Source organism: Megascapheus bottae, chromosome 11 (genome assembly GCF_031878675.1).
Source record: "Megascapheus bottae isolate mThoBot1 chromosome 11, mThoBot2.hap1, whole genome shotgun sequence".
NCBI lineage: Eukaryota > Metazoa > Chordata > Mammalia > Rodentia > Geomyidae > Megascapheus > Megascapheus bottae.
The window spans coordinates 28,010,987-28,031,824 of record NC_143519.1 but is presented as its reverse complement, the minus strand read 5'-3'; the positions used below and the strand labels follow the sequence as shown (position 1 = coordinate 28,031,824).

At 37.3% G+C, this 20,838-nt stretch overlaps 1 protein-coding gene across 1 annotated transcript in view; it reads right to left on the bottom strand.

The window, feature by feature from the left end:
* Positions 1-2,508: 2,508 nt before the first annotated feature.
* Positions 2,509-20,838, bottom strand: part of Klhl1 (kelch like family member 1) — a 243,075-nt gene continuing 224,745 nt past the window's right edge. Inside the window, exons 10-11 of the mRNA XM_090341711.1 lie at positions 7,806-7,977; positions 2,509-3,523 (exon numbers count right to left, since the gene is read on the bottom strand). Of these exons, the coding sequence (XP_090197837.1) occupies positions 3,464-3,523; positions 7,806-7,977 (232 nt within the window). The 3' untranslated portion in view covers positions 2,509-3,463. The remainder of the gene's footprint in view (positions 3,524-7,805; positions 7,978-20,838) is intronic.

Sequence of the window (20,838 nt, the reverse complement as noted above, 5' to 3'; positions counted from 1 at the left end):
ATTACACTCTGTTCTTGAGCTTTTGTATTCAAAGTTAGTGCTCTACCACTTAATCTACAATTCTACTTCTAGTTTGTGTGTGTGTGTGTGTGTGTGTGTGTGTGTGTGTGTGTGATTAATTGGAGATAAGGGTCTTTTTCAGGTCTTTCCTGCCAGGGCTGGTAGTAAGGTATTGTTTTAATAAAATAACAAAGTAGGAATCTATAGAAAAGAGAAAAATCATTTCCTGCTGTCTGTGTTTTAATGGGAGTTGCTTTCATAAGTTCATTTTCTATCAGTAACTTTTACACTTTCTAAGATGGGAGAATCAATAAGGTAATGTCATGTAACAACTCATTTTCAGAGAATGTTTTGAGATGCTTAAGATGGGTCAGGTTTATACAAATCACAGGTAACGCTCAGGACTTCTTTTTACCAGATACGTATTTCTTTCTTTTCTTTACCAAATCATGAAGAGTTCCCAGGTTGTTGTGGTTGTTCTTTGTTTTTAAGATTTCAAAGGAAAAGGAAGATTTAAAACAGCTCTCCTGTAACTCTTAATCTTATATCCTAACATATAAAAGTAGGCTTGGAGAGAGAAAAGGTTAGATAGTTTTTAGTTGATGTTGCAGCTTCTGAGTCTGAAGCTTTAATATTTGTGTGAATATTGAAATATATCCAGAGGAGTAATATTCACAAATATAACTCTTATTCTATATCCTGAGAGTGATGGAGAATAGCTTTTATATTCTATACTGGCAGCAAAATAAAACAGAAAATTGATATTCTCACCCCTCATGCATTACTGAAAAAATGTCAGAATTATGTAAAGGCATTGCAGAAAATAAGATTTCAGATATCCAAAAAAATGAAAGAATTGTTTCTGTGTGGGAAACTGACACATGGATTATTTAGTTTTGAATTTTAGATTTGTACAAAATGCTAATATTATTTGAAATATTCAGTAACTAATCTTGATTGGACATTTGGTCACAAAATGAATTCAAAATTTATATATAGAGAAAATAGAATAAATATTAAATGTAATAACCAGGTGGGGTGGCTCATGCCTGTAATCCTAGCTACTCAAGAGGCTGAGATCTGAGGATCGAGGTTCAAAGCCAGCCTGGGTACAAAAGGACCTGAGACTCTTATGTCCAATTAACCTCTAGAAAATGGAAAGTGGGGCTTGGATCCAGGGTAGGGTGGTAGCTTTGAGCTGAGGAGTTCAAGGACAGCACCAGGACGAGGTCCAACCTCATGACAAAAACAAACAAACAAACAAAAAACAACGAAAAACATAAAACAAAACTAAATGTAACCACTGCTATATCACATTAATTTATTCTTTTTCTTTTTTTATTTTTAATTTTGCCATCCCTGGGCTTAAACTCAGGTCCTGAGCACTAACCTTGAACTTTCCTCAACACTAGTGCTCTATGTCTTGAGCTACAGCACCACTTTTTCTGTATATGTAATACCAAGGAATTGAGCCCAGGGTCTCATGCATGCTAGGCAAGCATTCTACTACTAGGCCACAGTCCTGGTCGAATATTCACAGTTCAGGTTAAATATTAACTTTATTTTGTACTACTGAAATGTCCCAGGGAATTCTGAATTGATCAAATTTTCCTTTGTTGTTCCCATGTGGTAAATTACATACACCTAATTTTGTATACAATGTAGGCAGTATAGGTTAATAATGGCATAGTGAATAAAAAAGGAAAATATTTTGGGAAAATTACGTCCAAGCATAAAAACTGCTTACTTATGAACAGTTTGACAAACTACTTACTTATGAATAGTTTTACATGTGATTATAAAATAAGATTGATAACTAAATTTGATCTTAACATAGATTAATTTTTCTTGAGTATTTTCCAGATTTGTACAGTGGCATGACAATGCAATATACACATTTATTTTATGGACAAGTTATATGATGAGGAAAATATAGTACCCAGGGTAAAGAGAGAAAACACACATGGAAGTAATAGTTGTTACAAGTAACATTTGTGCAATGTTTACTCCCTATTACTAGTGCAATTTAGGGAGATGATAAAAACTTCAGGAGATGGAAAATTGTGTAAATTACATTATTCAGTTTATATCTTCATTCTAGGCCTTTCATTTCCTCTGTGTTCCTATCTGCCATGAGATAGGCACATTCCTCTCTTCCATAATAAAGACATTCTGCTTCATGTTCAGCATAACTGAAAATGTATTTTAGTAACAGCATAGTATATAACAAGTATATAACATCTAGAAGGAAAAGAATGTACACTTTGATGAATACTTCTCTAAATTTAAAAGAAGGGAAATAAAATTTCTCATGTCTTTATATTATGCCTTTTGATTTTATTTGCATTTAAAAATTCATTAATGAAAAATACACTGATAAAAAGCAAACATTCTATCATTTATTAGTTGCACTTAAAATTTACATGGGTTTATATTTAAAGATGCAGTGCTTCCAGCTTATTCTTTAAACAACTACAAACATGGAGTTTAAAATAATGAACATATAACACATTTGGAAGGGGTCATGGGAATCTGAATTTTGCCATCCTTATAATAGCTCTCCAAATTATTTATCAACTCTTAAGGGAGCCAACTTAGAGCATTCTAGATTTCCTCCCAACATTCTAAGATGTTTTAATAACAAAATTCTAAAGACTTGTACATGCAGTGAGTATATATAACATTCAGAATAACTAGCTCCATGCTCACACTGAAATCAATGTAAGTCAAAGCCCACAATTGTACTGGTTTTTTGACTCACTGTGTTCACAATGCAAAGCAGTATATGAAGCCTGGTGCAAATAAATCTTTGTGATCTCTAGTTTCCAATTGTGAATATATGTATTGTTAAATTCAACTATCATCTGATAAAATATACAGTTCTGATTAGCAGGACAGTTGTTTCTGAATGCAAGATACTAGCATGAATCTGTTTCTCTACATGTCATCGATGAGGAAAATGAGAAAGTGCAGGTTGTTTCAATAAAACAACATTCTGCTTCCTGTTTTTACTATCATCTCTTAAGCCAATGAGATCCTCTGACATAATATATCATAGCTTCTACTTTTGACGGTCAGTTTTATATTTCCTCAGATCATAGAACAGTTGTGATTCCCTGTTATGAATTTTTCCATGTGATAAAAATTGGCCACTTTTTTCCCTAATACTCAAGAGAATTAAACCTTTGGTAACTCTAGTTATCGTATCATGTAATACAGAACAAATTACCAGTAACCATTCCTGAACTAAGTAGCATGTAGCCATTTGATTTTGTTCCAGTGTTTTATTTTTTTCCTTCCTATATTTCTGTTTGATATACTACTGATTTTGACCTCAGTAGGTAAGCCCAGAAAAATCCTTGCTCTTGAAGAGTTTTCATCTCAGAAACTTATTTCTCTCCAAATAATATAAAAATAAACATTGTGGCAAAAAAAACTCCCTCCAAATAAAAATGAAAAGAAGTCAAGGCTGTTTGATGACTACCACGCAGGCACCTGCTCTTCCAATATTCAAGGAAGCCATCTGTTGAGAGGAAAAGACAATTTGAGACACCCTTTTATTATTACATCAAATTATTGCATAATTTCACTTATAAAAATTACCATCAAAAAGGACATAATGAAAATCCAATGTTCCAAAGGCAATAACCTATGTATTAAAAATTTTAAAACCTACAATCATTAAAGGGATTTATGATAATAATAGTAATAACAATCTTAACAGTAATAATAATGACATAATTTAGTAAAAAGAACTTACTACAGAAAAGTTTCCAAAATGCTTTGATTCTATATTTTACATAGATAATTATTTGATAATTTGAAATGACAGGTTGGAATATATTTTTATTTTTTTTATATTTATTTATTTATTTATTTATTTTTACTTTTTTTTGCCAGTCTTGGGCTTGAGCTCAGGGCCTGAGCACTGTTCTTGGACTTTCTCAAGGCTAGAGCTCTACCACCTGAGCCTCAGCACCACTTCCAGCTTTTTTCTATGTATGTGGTATCAAGGAATCGAACCTGGGTCTTTGTGTATGCTAGGCAAGCACTTTAACCACTAGGCCAGACTCCCGGACCTGGAATTTATTTTGAAAATAACCATTATACCTGCTGCAATCATTTTAAAATCATTTCCCCAAATAGTATGCTGAATTAAATGTATTATTCATTCATTTGAGACACAGTAATAAAAGGAAGTAGCTTCAATATTTTGTCAGAAATAGGTTACCAATACAATGAGAACAGATACTTTAGAAATGCTATGTGTAAAAATGCTTAAACAAGTAGTAATTTTTACAGAATTCCTTAAATAATTTTATTCTTCAGAAGTAATCTAAAATTCTAATAACTAAGTTTCTTATGTGAAATATTATGACACTTTTTTAAGATTATTAGGGTAGCCAGAAAATTACATAGTATATTTTTGAACTGAAAAGAAATTTAAGAAAATGTTAAGAAATACAATAGCTCAGAGGAAATTATCCTGGGCACTACACACATTATCACATAAATTAGAAAAGGCATTGACTCTCTTTCTCAATATGGGTATAACATCCATAATCATATTGTGTGTGTATGTGCGTAGTGTGTAGTGTGTGTGTGTGTTTGTGTTAGTGTGTTTGTGTGTGAGTGTGTGTGTGGACTTGAGCAGATCCTGACACAAACTCAGGATCTGGATGCTATTCCTAGGCTGGTTTTGCTCAAGATATATTCTCTAACACTAAAGCATAGCTCCACATTTTTATTTTATTTTGATGGTAGGGCATTTATGAGTCGCAAGGCTCCAGGCTGTCTTCCAACAGTGATCCTCAGATATCAGCTTCCTGAATTGCTAGAATTATAGGTATGAGACACAAGGGTCTATTTTAAATATGATTTTATTATTAATGTACCTATAATCCTAACAAAGATTAGAAAACAATTTGACATGCATCCCTTTAACTTAATATATGACCTCTGGAAGTTTATTCAGGGTAACATTGCTTATTTTCCCTAAAAATTTATTGCCTAGGGTCTGGGAGCATGTCCTTGTGGAAGAATGCTTGCTTACTATGTACAAAGCCCTAGAGTTGATTTCTTGGTACCATATACACAAAAAAATAAGCTGGAAGTGTTGCTGTGGCTCAAGTGGTAGAGTGCTAACCTTGAGAGAAAGCCAAGGACAGTGCTCTGGCCCTGAGTTCAAGCTCCAGGACAGGCAATATTGAAACCACTCTATTTGTTGCGCAAGATGGAAACAAAACACTTTTCCTGTGACCTAAGAACATGTATATTGGAATATTTTCATCTTGTTTGCTTATGTATCATAATAATTGCCATTTCTGGGAGCCAGTGACTTAAAGTACACCCAATAGTTTTAATCTACTAAAGGCTCAAATGGTGTCGTGACAGTAATTACACAGTAAATGGGTTCCCTAAGTTTTTGTAGGGATCTGCTGATGGTTCCTTGGGACTATTAAAATAGGAAGTAATGAAGATATGAAAGAAAAAAATACTTAAAGTATTTTAAGACTCTTAAAATTAATGTTTATTGTGCTAAAGTTGTTATAAAGATCTTTAAATACTACTTGGATGCTTATTAGATACTGTATGATTCAAAAGAGTGTAATAAAATACAAACATGGAAAATTGGTCTTTAGGAGGCTTTTATCTAATATTGCTGCATACATTACTTTATATTTCAATTTTAGAGGTATGATAAGCAAAATGGGCCTTTGTTATAAATATGTAATGAAGGTATGACTCTACCTCTTTTATATGACCATAAACTTCCTTAATTTAATGTTTATTTGCGCAAGTGTACATGTGAAATAACTTACATTGAATTGTGATTTTTTAAAGCAAACTACCAATCATAAATATATGTTTCCCTGGAGAAACACTGAAGGACCTAGAAGGGTAAAAAATCAAACTATACAGCCTAGAAAATTGTAGAGCAAAGGTGTGAAATGTAGCTATTCATTGCTTCTTTTTGTATTTGCTTTCCTTTGGAAAAAGAAGTCTTTACAACTGAAGTAAAATTTAGAAGGTCATAGAATTTGGTTCTGGTAATATTTCTTTTCTTTTTTTAATTTAGTTTTCCTTTTTCCTTTTTGCTTCACGTCAAAGTGTTTGTTTCTGATAAATTTCAGGAATTCATTATGCTTATGTTCATATGTTTAAGGGAAAACAGAATGCAAATAATATAGCTTAGTCACTAAGAATTTTATTTTATATTTGCAAGTTAAACTAACAAATGTTGCTGAATACTTACCATTCAAGTTAATATAATCTATAAATTTCAAAATTTCTAATCTATAAATCTATGAATTTCTTTCAATAATTGTATGTGTTCCTCAGATTTTTGTCTACAACCTTTGTCTCATAATATATTTGGTTACAAAAATCAAGTCATTCTATTTTTGAGTAACATATTTATCTAGTAATCTGCTCCTGCTCCAATAAGTGAGTGTACACTCACTCATATTTATCTGGAAAGTAATTTTTTTCTAAAGAAAAAGATAAATTGTAAAAATTCTGGGAGATTTGGAAACTTAAAAAAGAAAAGAAAGGACAGTTAAATGAAAAGATGAAGTCAGAGAATTATCTAATTCCAAATCAATTAAAAGTTTATGATAAAAATTCATATAGCTACATAGCATTTTATTGTAGTTTTATTTTAAGTATACTGCCCTGCTTTCTGTTCCCTTGCTGCTCTATCATAGCACCAATACAAATCCTGCTACATTCTAGGATCATCACAAGTTTCTAATGACAATTGGTTGTCAAGAAAAAAAAATAATATTCTCTTAATCTTTTTTGGGGGGGGGGTGGGGATTGAACTCTGGCCTGGGCGCTGTCCCTGAGCTCCTCAGCTCAAGACTACCACCGTACCCCTGAGCCACAAACCCACTTCTCCTTTTCCTGTGATGAATTGGAGATAAGAGTCTCTCAGCTTTGTCGTGTTGGGGCTGGCTTAGAACCCCGATCCTCAGATCTCAGCCTCCTGAGTAGCTAGGATTACAGGCATGTGCCACCACGCCCAGGTTTCTCTTATTCTTTCTGGGTAAAATAAGCACCACTGGGGCCAGGAGTTTGGCCTAGTGGTAGAGTGCTTACACGAAGACCCAGATTTGATTCCTCAGTACTACATACATAGAAAAAGCCGGGAGTGGAGATCTCTCCTTGAGAAATCCCAAGAACAGTGCTCAGGCCCTCAGTTCAAGCCTCAGGACTGTCAAAAAATAATTATCATGACTCAGCAATTTATTTAGAAAAGAATATTTAGAAGGCTATTTATATTGTAATGATTTGGTATGAAATTATTTCATTTTCTGCTTATGGATATAAAAGTTACCACTTAAAGATTTTATCAAATATTTCAAAAGGAACATTTTTAATAGGTAAAAGAGAATCAAATAAACATAGTCAAACAAAAATAAAAATTCATGTATTAGTGCTTCCTAAATTGGTATTCTACTTATTACTGAAACTACCTATCTGAACACTTGTTTCATGTAACTAATTACAATTCATTATTTTTTTCACTTTGCATTTCAGCTGACACAAAATCCATTAACCTTTTTATTAATAAAGTCAAAATTCTATTGAAGCATAAATAATTCTTGAAATATCAAATTATTAAGTTATTGGAGGAATAAGAAAAACAAAGAAAACATGACTTAATGATTACTTCTTAAATTTAATGAAAGTCAAAATCAACCATCAGTTTTCACATAATTTCACTAGATAAAACTATTCTTTTTGATCTAATACAAGTAAATAAAAATACTACGTTTATTCTATTCTGATGAAAATCTTACCTGTGTCCATTCATTTGTTTGTGGGTCGTAAGATTCCATAGTATTCAGGTATGTCTGCCCATCATAGCCACCAACAGCATATAACCTATCACCAAGGAGACAAACTCCTACAGCATCTCTAGGCATACTTAATGGCGCCACCATGGTCCATGTATCTGTTTTGGGATCATACCTAAAATAGAACATAGCATACCCTAATCTTTTCTTTCGAAAAGCATCCCATGACAAATATGAATCCAACTTTTACATTTTCTGATTATTTGTTCCCTAAAATTTCATTCATTTGTTCAGATGCTCTATAATTACTTTCTGTAGTATCTTTCTAAAATTAATGATATTTAAAAATTATAACTACATTCTTCGATGGTTGTAAATTTATCTAATAAGTAAATGTTCTAATTTCTTTAAAGAAAGAGGAATTTGAAAAGTACATATTTGAGGGAAACCATTGAGCCTATGTTCCTTTGAGTCTGGCTTACTTCATTTAATATGTTTTTTTCTAAGTCTTGTGTTCTCCTAGAAGAGATTTACAAGAGAGCAAAAGCTAGATACATAAGGCCATATAGAATGATGCTAAATGAAAGGGCCTCCCGGATATAGGAACAAAAGCGATATAATGAGTGATTGCTGTCCTTAATGTACTATGTTATCTCTCATCTATTTTGCCGTCCCTTGGTTATCTCATATTGTTATAGTATTTCACCTTGTTATCTGATATATTGTATATATGCCTATTTGGTTATTTGAAATAGGATAGGGAAGGGGGGAAACAAGATGAGGAACAGGAGTTGGGTGAGGGAAATGGGGACCAAGGCATGAGATAGGGTATCAATGTTTGTGAAGTAATGCACCTTCTATCTGGTTAATATAATGTAACCCTTCTATTAATTACAATAAAAATATATGGAGAAAAAAAGAAAAGTACATATTTTTCACAATAACATGGGGGTTTTCAAATTAGGAACCCGTTGCAAACTTTGGGAATGAAACAAAGGAAATGATTAAAAATCAGAATCAGTGAATAATCAATAAAGTTTAAAACGGTTTGTAATAGCCTCAAACCCCCCCCCCCCAAACACACCTACGGATTAATTTGACTGAACCCAAGGTATATAGGAGACTGTAATCTGGTGGGCAGAATTTTGAGGCCAGCCTGGCTGGCTGTGAACGCTATTGCAAAGTAACCACCACAAAGGCAGCACTGGAGTATTTTTCAAGTGGTATAGATGAAGCCTAGTAATCAAAAGAATTCAAACTCCAATACAGAAAATGAAAAAGGAAAGAGCTTAATCAGTTCATGAATTTTTCTCATACTCTAGATAGAAAGTTGTTTTGTATTTGCTGAATGATATTCTTAAGACAAGCCCATCAGTAAAACTGACAATAAGAAGCTATTTAGTGAGTTCTGGGATCCACCGTGAAGGATAGAAGGGTAAATCAAGAATATAAAAATTAAAAACAATCATTTATTTCATTTTTGGAAAAATCTAAGTGTATATATGTATATAGTGTATCTGTATACTATATATAGCAATATATATAAATATATGCCTATATGCATATGTGTGTGTGTATACAGTTATAGGCACTGAAGGGTAAAATCGTAGAGGTTAAAGCATTAATGATTAAACTATTCTTTATTTTGCTAGTCCTGGGCTTGAGCTCAGGGCATGAGCACTGTCCTTGGACTTTCTCAAGGTTAGAGCTCTACCACTTGAGCCTCAGCACCACTTCCAGCTTTTTTCTATGTATGTGGTACCGAGGAATCGAACCTAGGTCTTCGTGCATGCTAGGCAAGCACTCTACCACTAGGCCAAACTCCTGGCCCCTAAACTATACCTTTAATATTATCTTTCAGTCATTATTTTGGATACCAAATATTGAAAATTGCTACGAAGAAACCAAAGGAGGGACCAGAAATTTGGCCTTGTGATAAAAGTGCTGTGGCTCAAGTGTCAGGATTCTAGCCTTGAGAGAAAGTCCAAGGACAGTGCTCAGGCCCTGAGTTCAGTCCCCATGACTGGCAGAAAAGAATGGAATTAAAAAAAAAAAGAAACCAAAGGAGAAATATAAATTACATTGTGTTTTCTTTCAAGCACATTGAACAAGCATTTCAGTTTATTTTCCCAATCCAAATCTCCTTCACCACTTGAAGTTTCAAACTAAGAGATATCAAAAATCAAGGACAAAGGAAGCAAAAGAAAAATTATCTTTGTAGTTAAAAGTTGAAAAACCCTGCAATTCAAAAAAGACTTGAAAATAAATAGGCATTTCATATCTGAAATACATGTTGTACATTAGAAAACTCATTATATGCATTTGTTCACCTTGATTCGAAGGCTTTTCTCTGATAAACTGGAATGTGGTTCCTAAGATACTGGCTTAGTTCCTTTGATACCCGTATGACCTTGAAATGTAGGCTGTTTAGTTATTGAATGTCATTGTCATGGCAGTGCTGAAGTTTGAACATAGGGCCTGATGTTGCTTTTCTATTTGTGTCACAATCCTCAGGGTTTTCCCCTTGCTAATATGTCCTGATGTTCTCTCATGCTTTCTTTCTCAGACATCACTTAACCTCAGTACTTATGCTCAAGCTCCCCAGCAAAGAAAATTTAACCTCACATGTGCTAGTTAATAAATACAAGGTAAACACCAGAAAAAGAGAAAGGCACAAAAAAGACCAGCAGTGTGTCTGTCAGTCTTTTGAAGATATTAAACATTTTAGAAAGCCATTTGGAAGTATGCTAAATTAATCAAGGATAAAAATAAATAAAAGGGTAAGGTAATAAAAATAGAGCTTAAAAGTGAAATCTTACAAAATTTGAGCTTAAATAACTTTAAAAAGATGATTATATATAGAGATTCCATTTCTTTTTTTCTTTTATATATTTTTTATTGTAATTAATAGAAGGGTTACATGATATTGACCAGATAGATGGTGCATTAATTCCCATACATTGATACTCTTTCACATGTCTTGGTCCCCATTTCCCTCCCCCCCACCCCCACCCCTCATCTTGTTTTCCCCCGTTCCCTATCCAATTTCAAATAACCAAATAAATGTATATCTGATATATCAGGTAACAAAGTGAGATACTGTAACAATATGAGATAACCAAGGACAGCAAAAGAGATGAGAGATAACATAGTACCTTAAGAACAACAATCATTCATTATATGGCTTATGTTTCTATATCCTAGAGATCCTTTCATTTAGCATCCTACTATATGGCCTTTTGTATCAAGGTTTTGCTCTATTGCAAATCTCTGCTAGGAGAACCCAAGGTTTCTACCGATCAAAAAACAGGATCCATCGTTCCGCTGCCTTCAAGAGACACATCTTACCCCAAAAAACAAACACCTTTTGAAAATGAGAGGTTGGAATAAACTCTATCAAGGTAACGGCCCCCATAACCAGCCTGGAGTTGCCATCCTCATGTCAGATAAAATAGACTTCAAACTAAAATTAGTGAGAAAAGACAATGAAGGTTACTACATACTACTAAAGGGATCTTTCCTCCAGGAGGACATAACCATCCTAAACACCTACACACCGAATCCCGGAGCTCTGAACTTCATCAAGCAAACTTTACTTTCACTGAAACCATACATAGATCGAAACACAGGGATTGCTGGTGACTTTAACACACCACTCTCACCTTTGAACAGATTAACAAGGCAAAAACTCAACAGAGAAAACTTAGAATTGAACAACTATATAGACCAACTAGATCTAACAGACATCTGCAGATTATTCCACCCAGCAACAAAACAATATACGTTTTTCTCAGCAGCACATAGAACATTTTCCAAAATAGACCACATTTTAGGCCATAAAACAAACCTGGACAGATTCAGAAACACTGAAATTATTCTCTGCACTCTCTCAGACCACAAGGACATCAAATTGGAACTGAACACACATCTCCACCAGTGAAAACCCTGTAACTCATGGAGATTGAACAACACATTTTTGAATCACTAATGGGTCATCAAAGAGATCAGAACAGAAATCCAAGAGTTTATGACACGGCAAAGGCAGTACTCAAAGGAAAATTTATAGTGCTGAGTGCTTACAATAACAAATTGGAAAAATCGCAAACCAACAATTTAATGTGTCACCTTAAGCTCCTGGAAAAAGAGCAACAAACAAACCCTAATCCCATTAGAAGGAAGCAAATTATTAAAATCAAAGCAGAATTAAATGAATTAGAATCCAAAAAAACCATAGAAAGAATCAACAAAACAAGGAGTTGGTTCTTTGAAAGTGTTAGACTCCCGATTCAGCGGGATGTCTTCCAGACGGAGCCCCCTTCCCAAGGAACAGCGAGTCCACGCAGTCGGATGCAATCAGCAAGAGGTTTATTCAGGAACACGGGTACCCGGGGCAACAAGGTCTCCTAGGAGACTTGCGCGCCTAGGCTGGGGAGAGGGGGATATTTATGGGTGGCTGAAGCAGGTTACAGAAGCAGAAGCATAGTTACAGAGTAATGATTGATTATAATCACATTAGGTAAGACTCAGCTAGGGGTTTATTGAATTTCCACTTGGTTAAACAGGCAGTTGACTGCATGTCTTGTTTCTGGCCATATTTTATTGTTTTATTCCTGGAATTTCCCTCTCTTATTCAGGTTCAGTTTCACTGACTCGAACCAACTCAAACTGCACATCCTGTTGGCTGTTTTTCCAGCCCATTGTATAAACTGCAGCTACTTGCACTATTCTAAAGGCCATTCTTTTAAGACTTTGGATTATGTTTGTGTTGTGAAAGTACTTTCGAGTGGTTGCTATTGGTTACTATTACATTATGGGGAGATTTTATATTTCTCACAAAAGAATTAACAAAATTGACAAACCCTTAGCAAATCTTACCAAGAAAAGAAGGGAGCATACTGAAATAAACAAAATCACAGACGAAAATGATAATAATGTGACAGAAATTACCAAGATCCAGAGTATCATGAGGGAATACTTCTCAAACCTTACGCCAACAATTTGAGATCTAGAAGAAATGGACGAATTCCTAGCCAATATTAACATACCCACACTGAACCAAGAAGAACTAACCCAACTAAACAGGCCTATTTCAAGCACTGAAATAGAAATGGCAATAAGAGACCTTCCACCTAAGAAAAGCCCAGGGCCAGATGGATTCACAGCTGAATTCTATAAGGTCTTCAAAGCAGAGCTCACACCAATACTCCTCAAGCTCTTCAACGAAATTGAAATTGAAGGTTCTTTACCAAACTCATTCTATGAAGTCAGTATAACCCTCATCTCCAAACCAGACAAAGATTCATCAAAGAAAGAGAACTATAGACCTATTTCTTTGATGAACATTGATGCAAAACATCTCAACAAAATACTGGCCAACCGTCTACAACAACTAATCAAAAAAATTATACACTATGATCAAACAGGATTCATCACAGGGAGGCAACGCTGGTTCAACATACCAAAATCAATTAATATAATTCAACACATCAACAGGAGCAGGGACCAAAATCACATGATTTTCTCAATAGATGCGGAAAAGACATTTGACAAGATCCAACACCCCTTTATGTTAAAAGCTCGTGAGAAACTAGGAATCCATGGAACATTCCTCAATATAATAAAGGCTGTGTAGTAGTGATTCCTCCTGGCCACATCCCCTCCAGCATCTGTTATTATTCATTTTCCTGATCCTGGCCATTCTAACTGGAGTGAGGTGGAATCTTAGAGTTGTTTTGATTTGCATTTCTTTTATGACCAGAGATGTTGAGCATTTCTTCATGTGTCTATAGGCCATTTTTGTTTCTTCTTCAGAGAAGACTCTCTTTAAGTCTTTGGCCCATTTTTTAATGGGATGGTTGTTACTTTGGAGATTACTTTTGGAGTGATTCAATTTTTTGAGTTGATATATTTTAGGTATGAGGCCTTTGTCCGTTGTTTGGTTGGTGAAGATCTTCTCCCACTCTGTAGGCTTCCTAATTAATTTACTTGCTATGTCCTTTTCCATACAAAAGCTCTGCAGTTTAATGCAGTCCCACTTATTCATCCTTTCTCTGATTTATTGTGATTCTTGGTCCTTGTTAAGAAAGTTGTCGGAGACATTCTCCCCTTCCCTGAATTCTTAGCATAAGAATGTGCCTGCATAGTTCCTTGCCCTAAGGTCATTAAGCAACTCTTGCCTGCTTGTATTGATATGTAGACATCCTACTACCTGACCTCCTACCCTGAGCAGTACCCCAACCCCCTCTTGTCTCTCCTGAAGAGGCATATAAGCCCCTGTGTGCAAAATAAAATTCGCAGCTTGATCAGAATGTTTGTCTTGCTGCCTTCTTCGTGTCTCCTGTCCCTTTCATTCCTCCCTCTAGGTTCTTGGCCCTAGTTGACGTCCTGCCGGACGGGACAAATGGCTCCCAACGTGGGGCTCGAGTGCCTGTGAGGCTGAGGAATGCTGTCTTCCAGGAAACCTTGGATCCAAGTGATTGTGTGACCAGCTCGGAGTGGCCCGCCCGAGACATCTCAGTCAACTCTGAGTGGAGACGGCGAAAGGTAAGTGACTGACCATGGGACAGGCATCATCGTCACAGGAATTGTTCATAGGCTCTCAAGACACGAAGAACTTGGGTTAAAAAAGTTAAGTATGGCGAGGAGGTACTGCGACAGGCCTCCCGACCCCCTTCTAAGTCTCATGCCCTGGCTCTAGCACTAGCCCTGTGCCTGGTTTATCGGCCTTGTGGTGATCACTCCAATGTAGATGGGAAAAACCAAACCCTCTTAGCTTTTCCGGTAACCCAGAGCCAAGCTGGAGATCAGATTCATGTAGTTATTGCAATTGTGGTCAAATAAGGAACATTTTCTGCTTGAAACTGTAAATAGTGCGTGCTTGGCCATGTATGCCAAATGTGTTTGACAAGAATTGTTTTTATGTAGATAAAATGATCATTGATCTTAAAGATTGCTTTTTTACAATTTCCCTACACTCTGATAATATTTTGTTGGTGGCTCAGGACAAGTCAGATCTACAAAATTAATCGGTGCTCACAGCGTCTAGATTTAAAAGAAGAGGTATGGAGATCTCAGATCCCCGGAGAAGGTCTGGGAGGCCTTAACATGCGCTATGTTAATGGTGGCCATTCTTTTCAATTGGGCTGCATAGGACCGCATGGAGCTCCTGGTGAGAAGTAGGAAGATAAACTTGGGAGAGGATCCTCCCCTCGGGGTCTATCAGACCTTGTCTGCCCTTAAGGCAACTAGGGCCAAGGAAACTTTAAGTAAAGAGTCCTCAGAGTTGTGGAGAGTTAGCCCTCCCGCTGCTCAGGTTTTAGAGCCTCGCCCTGAGGAGGGATTTTTGGGCCCCTTTGATCCTGGGATCGGGCCCCAGAGCCTTACACCAAGTGCTCCTGCCCCAAAATTTGCGGCAGACAATTGGAGGGCAGAGCAGCCTCCGCCATTTTACTCCCACGCTTCACCTCGTGTTAAACCGGAAGAGGAGGTTAACCCACCATATCTCGGCAGCTCCTCCCCTGAAAGGAAAGGGCGGGTTAAGCCGCCATTTTACTCCTCCCCACCATGCTTGATAAATGCTAACCCTGGGGGCAATAGACCTGCCCTAAAAGAGCTTAAGAAAGCAGTCTCCAAAAATGGGCCTAATTTGCCCTGGGCCAAAACCATCCTCCAAAGCCTGGTTCATCAGCAATCCTCTCAGGCCTTAAGCTCCCAGCAACTAGAAACTGCCACAGGCCCCAGCTCTTCCATGTAGCTGGCCTAGCAGCATCTTAGTAATTGGCATGCCCCCTGTCCTGGCTAGAGCCATTCAGCCACTGTTATGGAGAGACAAGATATGGATGTTGTGGCATTCTATGATGACTGCATTAGTTATGAAAAAAATAGCATAGAACTGCTCCCCCAATTCTAGGGGCCACAGTCTAATTGCATGCCCCCGGCCCTGTGGGTGGAGCAATGACCTATTGGCTGGAAAAACAAGTGGAGCTACTAAACTTAATAAGGATCAGACAAATACAAGTTTCAAATACAGGTTTCTTCATGATCTCCCTGCAGTATGCCCATGGGGGTCACCCGACCAGGGCTCCCAAGTCTTTTATCAATTCCTAATAAAATTGTATATTTATGCTATTGAGATAAGATTGCTTTTTCTAGAAACAGTGGTTTTCCTTTAACAACCTTTTTTGTAAAAGATGCCCAGGTGAAAAGCAAAAGCCTCTGGAGGTAAGTATCGGCCGACCCCCTGTCTGTGTTTTGTTTTATTTTTAAGAAAGTGCACTGTGGGCCTAAAACAGAGAAAAGAAGGCTGCACGCAGCATGCTCTCTAAGGCCTAGGTGGTCAGGGACGCCTTGACCCCCCTTCTAAGTTTCTTGTCGATAACAGGGCATGCCTGAGAGTCCCACCAGCAAGACACGTCTAAATCTAAAAATAGCTGTTTGGTGAAAACATTCATCTGAGCTCATGTTTTTGTGTTAAATATATCTGATTGAGTATATGTCAATGTCTGATTTTGTTTCAGAGCCTTTTGTAGATATGGTAGGATGGCCTCCATCTGCCAGCTGGTAGTTTAAGGCCAGGCATGCCATCAAAAGTTTAGGAGTCTCTGTTCTTCTGTCTTGTCCGTGTTACATATTTTTCCTTGTCCAGTTTTGTCTTTAAAATTGGTACCAGTTCTAAATATGGGTCCTTATGGTTTTTCTGCGTGTACTCAAGCACACATCCTTGTTATCTATTTGAATATTTCTGGGAAGTAAAAAGTTTTGGCTCAGCCGGGAGTTTGGCCTAGTGGTTAAAGTGCTTGCCTACCATGCACAAAGACCTGGGTTCAATTTCTCGGTACCACATACATACAAAAAAAAGCCGGAAATGGTGCTGAGGCTTAAGTTGTAGAGCTCTAGCCTTGAGAAGGTCCAAGGACAGTGCTCAGGCCCTGAGCTCAAGCCCAGGACTGGCAAAAAAAAAAAAAAAGTTTTGGCTCTACTCGGGCCTGGTATGGCCCCTCCCAATCCGCTGCAGCTGAGGTGAGCAGAGGCCAGACAAAGCAGCTGCAGACTTCGTTCAGTTTCCTTTTTCCTACAACCTGCTGAAGTGACAGTCTAGAGACACTTGGTGACAGGACACAGACTTGTCTTAGTTCTCCTAGGTTTAAGACTCCCACCCAACTTTCATCTGCAAAAAGTAATATGTCTGATATCAGAAACAAGCTCTGGAAGAATAAATTTCAGCTAAGTTGCCTTGTTAGAAAGCCTTGTTTAAAAACAAAAACAACAACAACAACAAAAAACCTGGTTGTCACCTCCAAGAATAAGCTTTGCAAAAACAACAACAACAAAAACAACAAAAAACAACAACAAGAAAAAACACCTCGATACTAAAATTTCCGGAAAATGAACGGCCGATATTAATTTTGCGCGCTTTAAGATCTTTGGGTATGAATGTGTGTGCGAATGGGTGTGAGTGAACATGTTCAAGATTAAATTGTCAGCATGCTGTATAAAACAATGGTTGAGCTCATATTTGAAACACAAAGGCAGTTGGGTAAATCTAAGTCTAAACTTCAAGAAAATTATTAGGTTTGAATGTTTCCTATGTCTTAAAAGTATTATTGCATTGTTTTAAAGAAAAACTGGTAAAAAGTATTTTTCTCAAGATCTTGAAATCTGCATTTTAAAAATCTGGTATTGCAATACATACAGCTGTTTACATTGCAAATATTGTATCCTGTTTAGCACAGAGGTATTAGGGAATTTGGGATTTATTACCTTAAGTTAAAGTTTGGAGACATGTGTTAGAGGTTTAAATGTAAAATGGTTCATTAACGTCAGAAACTTTGTCTGTCTTTTCTTGCAAACTGACACTAGAAATCTAATGGTAAAATGTGGATAATGTGATTAGTATTTTAAAGGAATGTTTAAAGGTTTATCTCTGTATGATTTGGTTTCATGTTACTGGATTGCAATTGGATGTATTTGGTGCACTGATGATGTTTGTAGTTCTTGCATTAAGGAAAAACATATTTGGGTTTAAACTGTGGGAGTTCTAGACAGCAATCTTAACTGAAGGAAAGAAAGAAAAAAAATGCCTCTTCTAAAAGGAGGCCTGAAGGCAAAGAGCATTCCTTGAGCCCAAGGAGACCTGGAGAAAAGGGAGTGCCTTGAGCCCTTAAAGGTTTTTCAAATGCAAACGAAGACTAAAATGTTAAGTGTTTAAGTTAAAAACTGTAAACATTTTAAAGAACATTAGAAATGGGTTTCTGAACAAAATTTAAAAGTGAAGTCGTCCTAAATGTTTGTTTCAAAAAAAGAAAAAAGGAAAATTAGGACTACCAAAATGGTTGCTTAATTGCTATTTCAGCTTACTCTTGTAAGTTTATAGCAATCTCCAGCAGGCCTATGGAGAAGGACAGCAGATCCTCATTCAGATGTAATTTTGGCCCTCACCAAGTTCCAGGTAAGATCATGCTTGGAGACTATTTCTGAGTTGACCACCTTGTTGCTTCTAATTGGAGTAAAGTGGCCTTTTGTAGGACTCATTGATCTGAAAGCCGCAGTTTCAAGCCATCCCCGGGCAAAGCAAAGTCCCTGTGAGACTGTGGTGTCTAATCTGGCAGCAGAGTGCTAATTGAGGCAGAGTTGCTTTGGAGCTCAAAGTGGCAGAGTGCTAGCCTTGAGCTGGAGAGCTGAGGGACAGTGCCCAGGCCCCGAGTTCAAGTCCAGCAACCAAGCAAGTGAAATGCCAGTGGATGTTTATCCCTGTGTGGAGAGACACTACTGAGACAACGAAGCATCCAGATGCAAAAAGCCTCTGCGTGGATGGCAAAGATGGTGTCAGATCCTAGAGTCACTCGTGCTTGGCCATTCAATATTAATCAGAGCCGGAAGGTCATAGAATAGTTTGTAAGCATGCCTTACTAATGCCTGTGCCTTCCATAACTGGGCAGGAACTTGTCAATCATCTGTGATAGTGGGTAGTTTAAAGTCCTAACTGAGTAAAGTTTGATTTGACTCCAGCCACAAATTCAGGAAAGTTTGTGGATCTGAGGCTTGTGTCTCTATTAATCTGTTTAGATCTGACAACTAAAGCATTGTTTAAGGTTGCAGAGATTTAGTTCCCCAGACAATCAGGAAAATGCCTTTGCAAATGGGTGCTAAGTAAGCTAAACTGTTGTAGCTAAAGAAGGTTTGTGCAGTTGTTGAATGTTGAATATGATCTCTAGTTTGGAGCAAGTCATTGTTCCTGATAGCTAATCCTGGCAACCCCTTGGTAAAATATGCTAAGCTTTTTAAGGTTCCTGGTCAAGTACAGAGACAACGCCCCTGAGTCAGCTTGAAAAAGTTATAGAAGATGAATTTTCCCCCCTCAATCCCTTTTAGATAAAGGGACCAGGGAATCATTGGGAGAATTCACTGAAGTCAGGCCTTAGGTTAAGCTGCTTTAACCAGTTTGCGCAGAAATTTGCAGGCAATCCAGCAGGAGGTGTGACATTCCATTGGAGTTCCTGAGAGATGAAGCTGCTGCCACATATTCTGCCCTGCCTGATTCCACCACCACCGCACAGCTATTTCCTGAGCTCCTGCGGGGTGGGACGCGCCCGATAAGTTGGCATCCTCAGCAAAAAGACAGACACATCAGCTAGTGTGTCTTGCTTCTTGTTCAACATGGCCTCCTTTCTAGGCATCAGGGCCTCTGTCTCCTCTCTCAGATTAATGCCTACCATGATATTGCTTAAATCCTCGCCCCTCACTTATTTTAAGGTTTAGGGAGAATATGTCGGAGACATTCTCCCCTTCCCTGAATTCTTAGCATAAGAATGTCCCTGCATAGTTCCTTGCCCTAAGGTCATTAAGCAACTCTTGCCTGCTTGTATTAATATGTAGACATCCTACTACCTGACCTCCTACCCTGAGCAGTACCCCAACCCCCTCTTGCCTCTCCTGAAGAGGCATATAAGCCCCTGTGTGAAAAATAAAATTCGCAGCTTGATCAGAACGCTTGTCTTGCTGCCTTCTTCGTGTCTCCTGTCCCTTTCATCCCTCCCTCTAGGTTTTTGGCCCTAGTTGACGTCCCGCCGGACGGGACAGAAAGTTTTGACCTGGGCTAAGGAGGCCTAGTGTATCTCCTATTCCTTCTTGTAAAGTTTTCAGTGTGTCAACTTTTACCTCCAGGTCTTTGATCCATTTGGAGTTAATCCTAGTGCAGGGTGACAAAGAAGGATCTAACTTTAGTTTTCTGCAGGTGCTTAACAAGTTCTGCCAGTACAACTTGTTGAAGAGGCTGTCTTTCTTCCATTCTATTTTTTTTGGCTCCTTTGTCAAAGATTAGGTGGCCATAGGTCTGTGGTTTAATATCTGGGTCCTCAGTTTTATTCCATTGGTCTTCAGGCCTGTTCTTGTGCCAGTACCAAGCTGTTGGTGGGAGTGCAAACTCGTTCAACCACTATGGAAAGCAGTATGGCAGTGCCTCAAAAGGCTAAACATAGAACTCCCCTATGACCCAGCAATTCCACTACTTGCTACTTACCTAACCATCCACAATCTAGGGCATACTAAATCCACTAGCACAACAATGTTCATTGCAGCATTATTCACCATAGCAAAGATATGGAACCAACCTAGATGTCCCTCAGTTGATGAGTGGATCAACAAGTTGTGGTATTTGTACACAATGGAAGTCTATGTTGCTGTCAGAAAAAATGACATCGACCCATTTGTTAGGAAATAGAAAGACTTAGAAAAAATCATATTAAGGGGGAGGCGACGGGGAAGTGGGAGAAAAACCTGGGACAGGGTATCAATGTTTAAGAAGTAATGTACCCACTATCTGATAAATGTAACTGTTATCCCAATAATAAGATACAATAAATAATAAAAGAAAGAAAACAGTGAAGTTGAAAAAAAAAAAAGAAAAAATCATATTAAGTGAAGTAAGCCAGACTCAAAGAAACTTAGGCTCAATGGTTTCCCTCATTTGTCATAATCAGTAGAAACCTTGGGCTCTACTAGCAGAGATCTGCAATAGAGCAAAACCTTGATACATAAG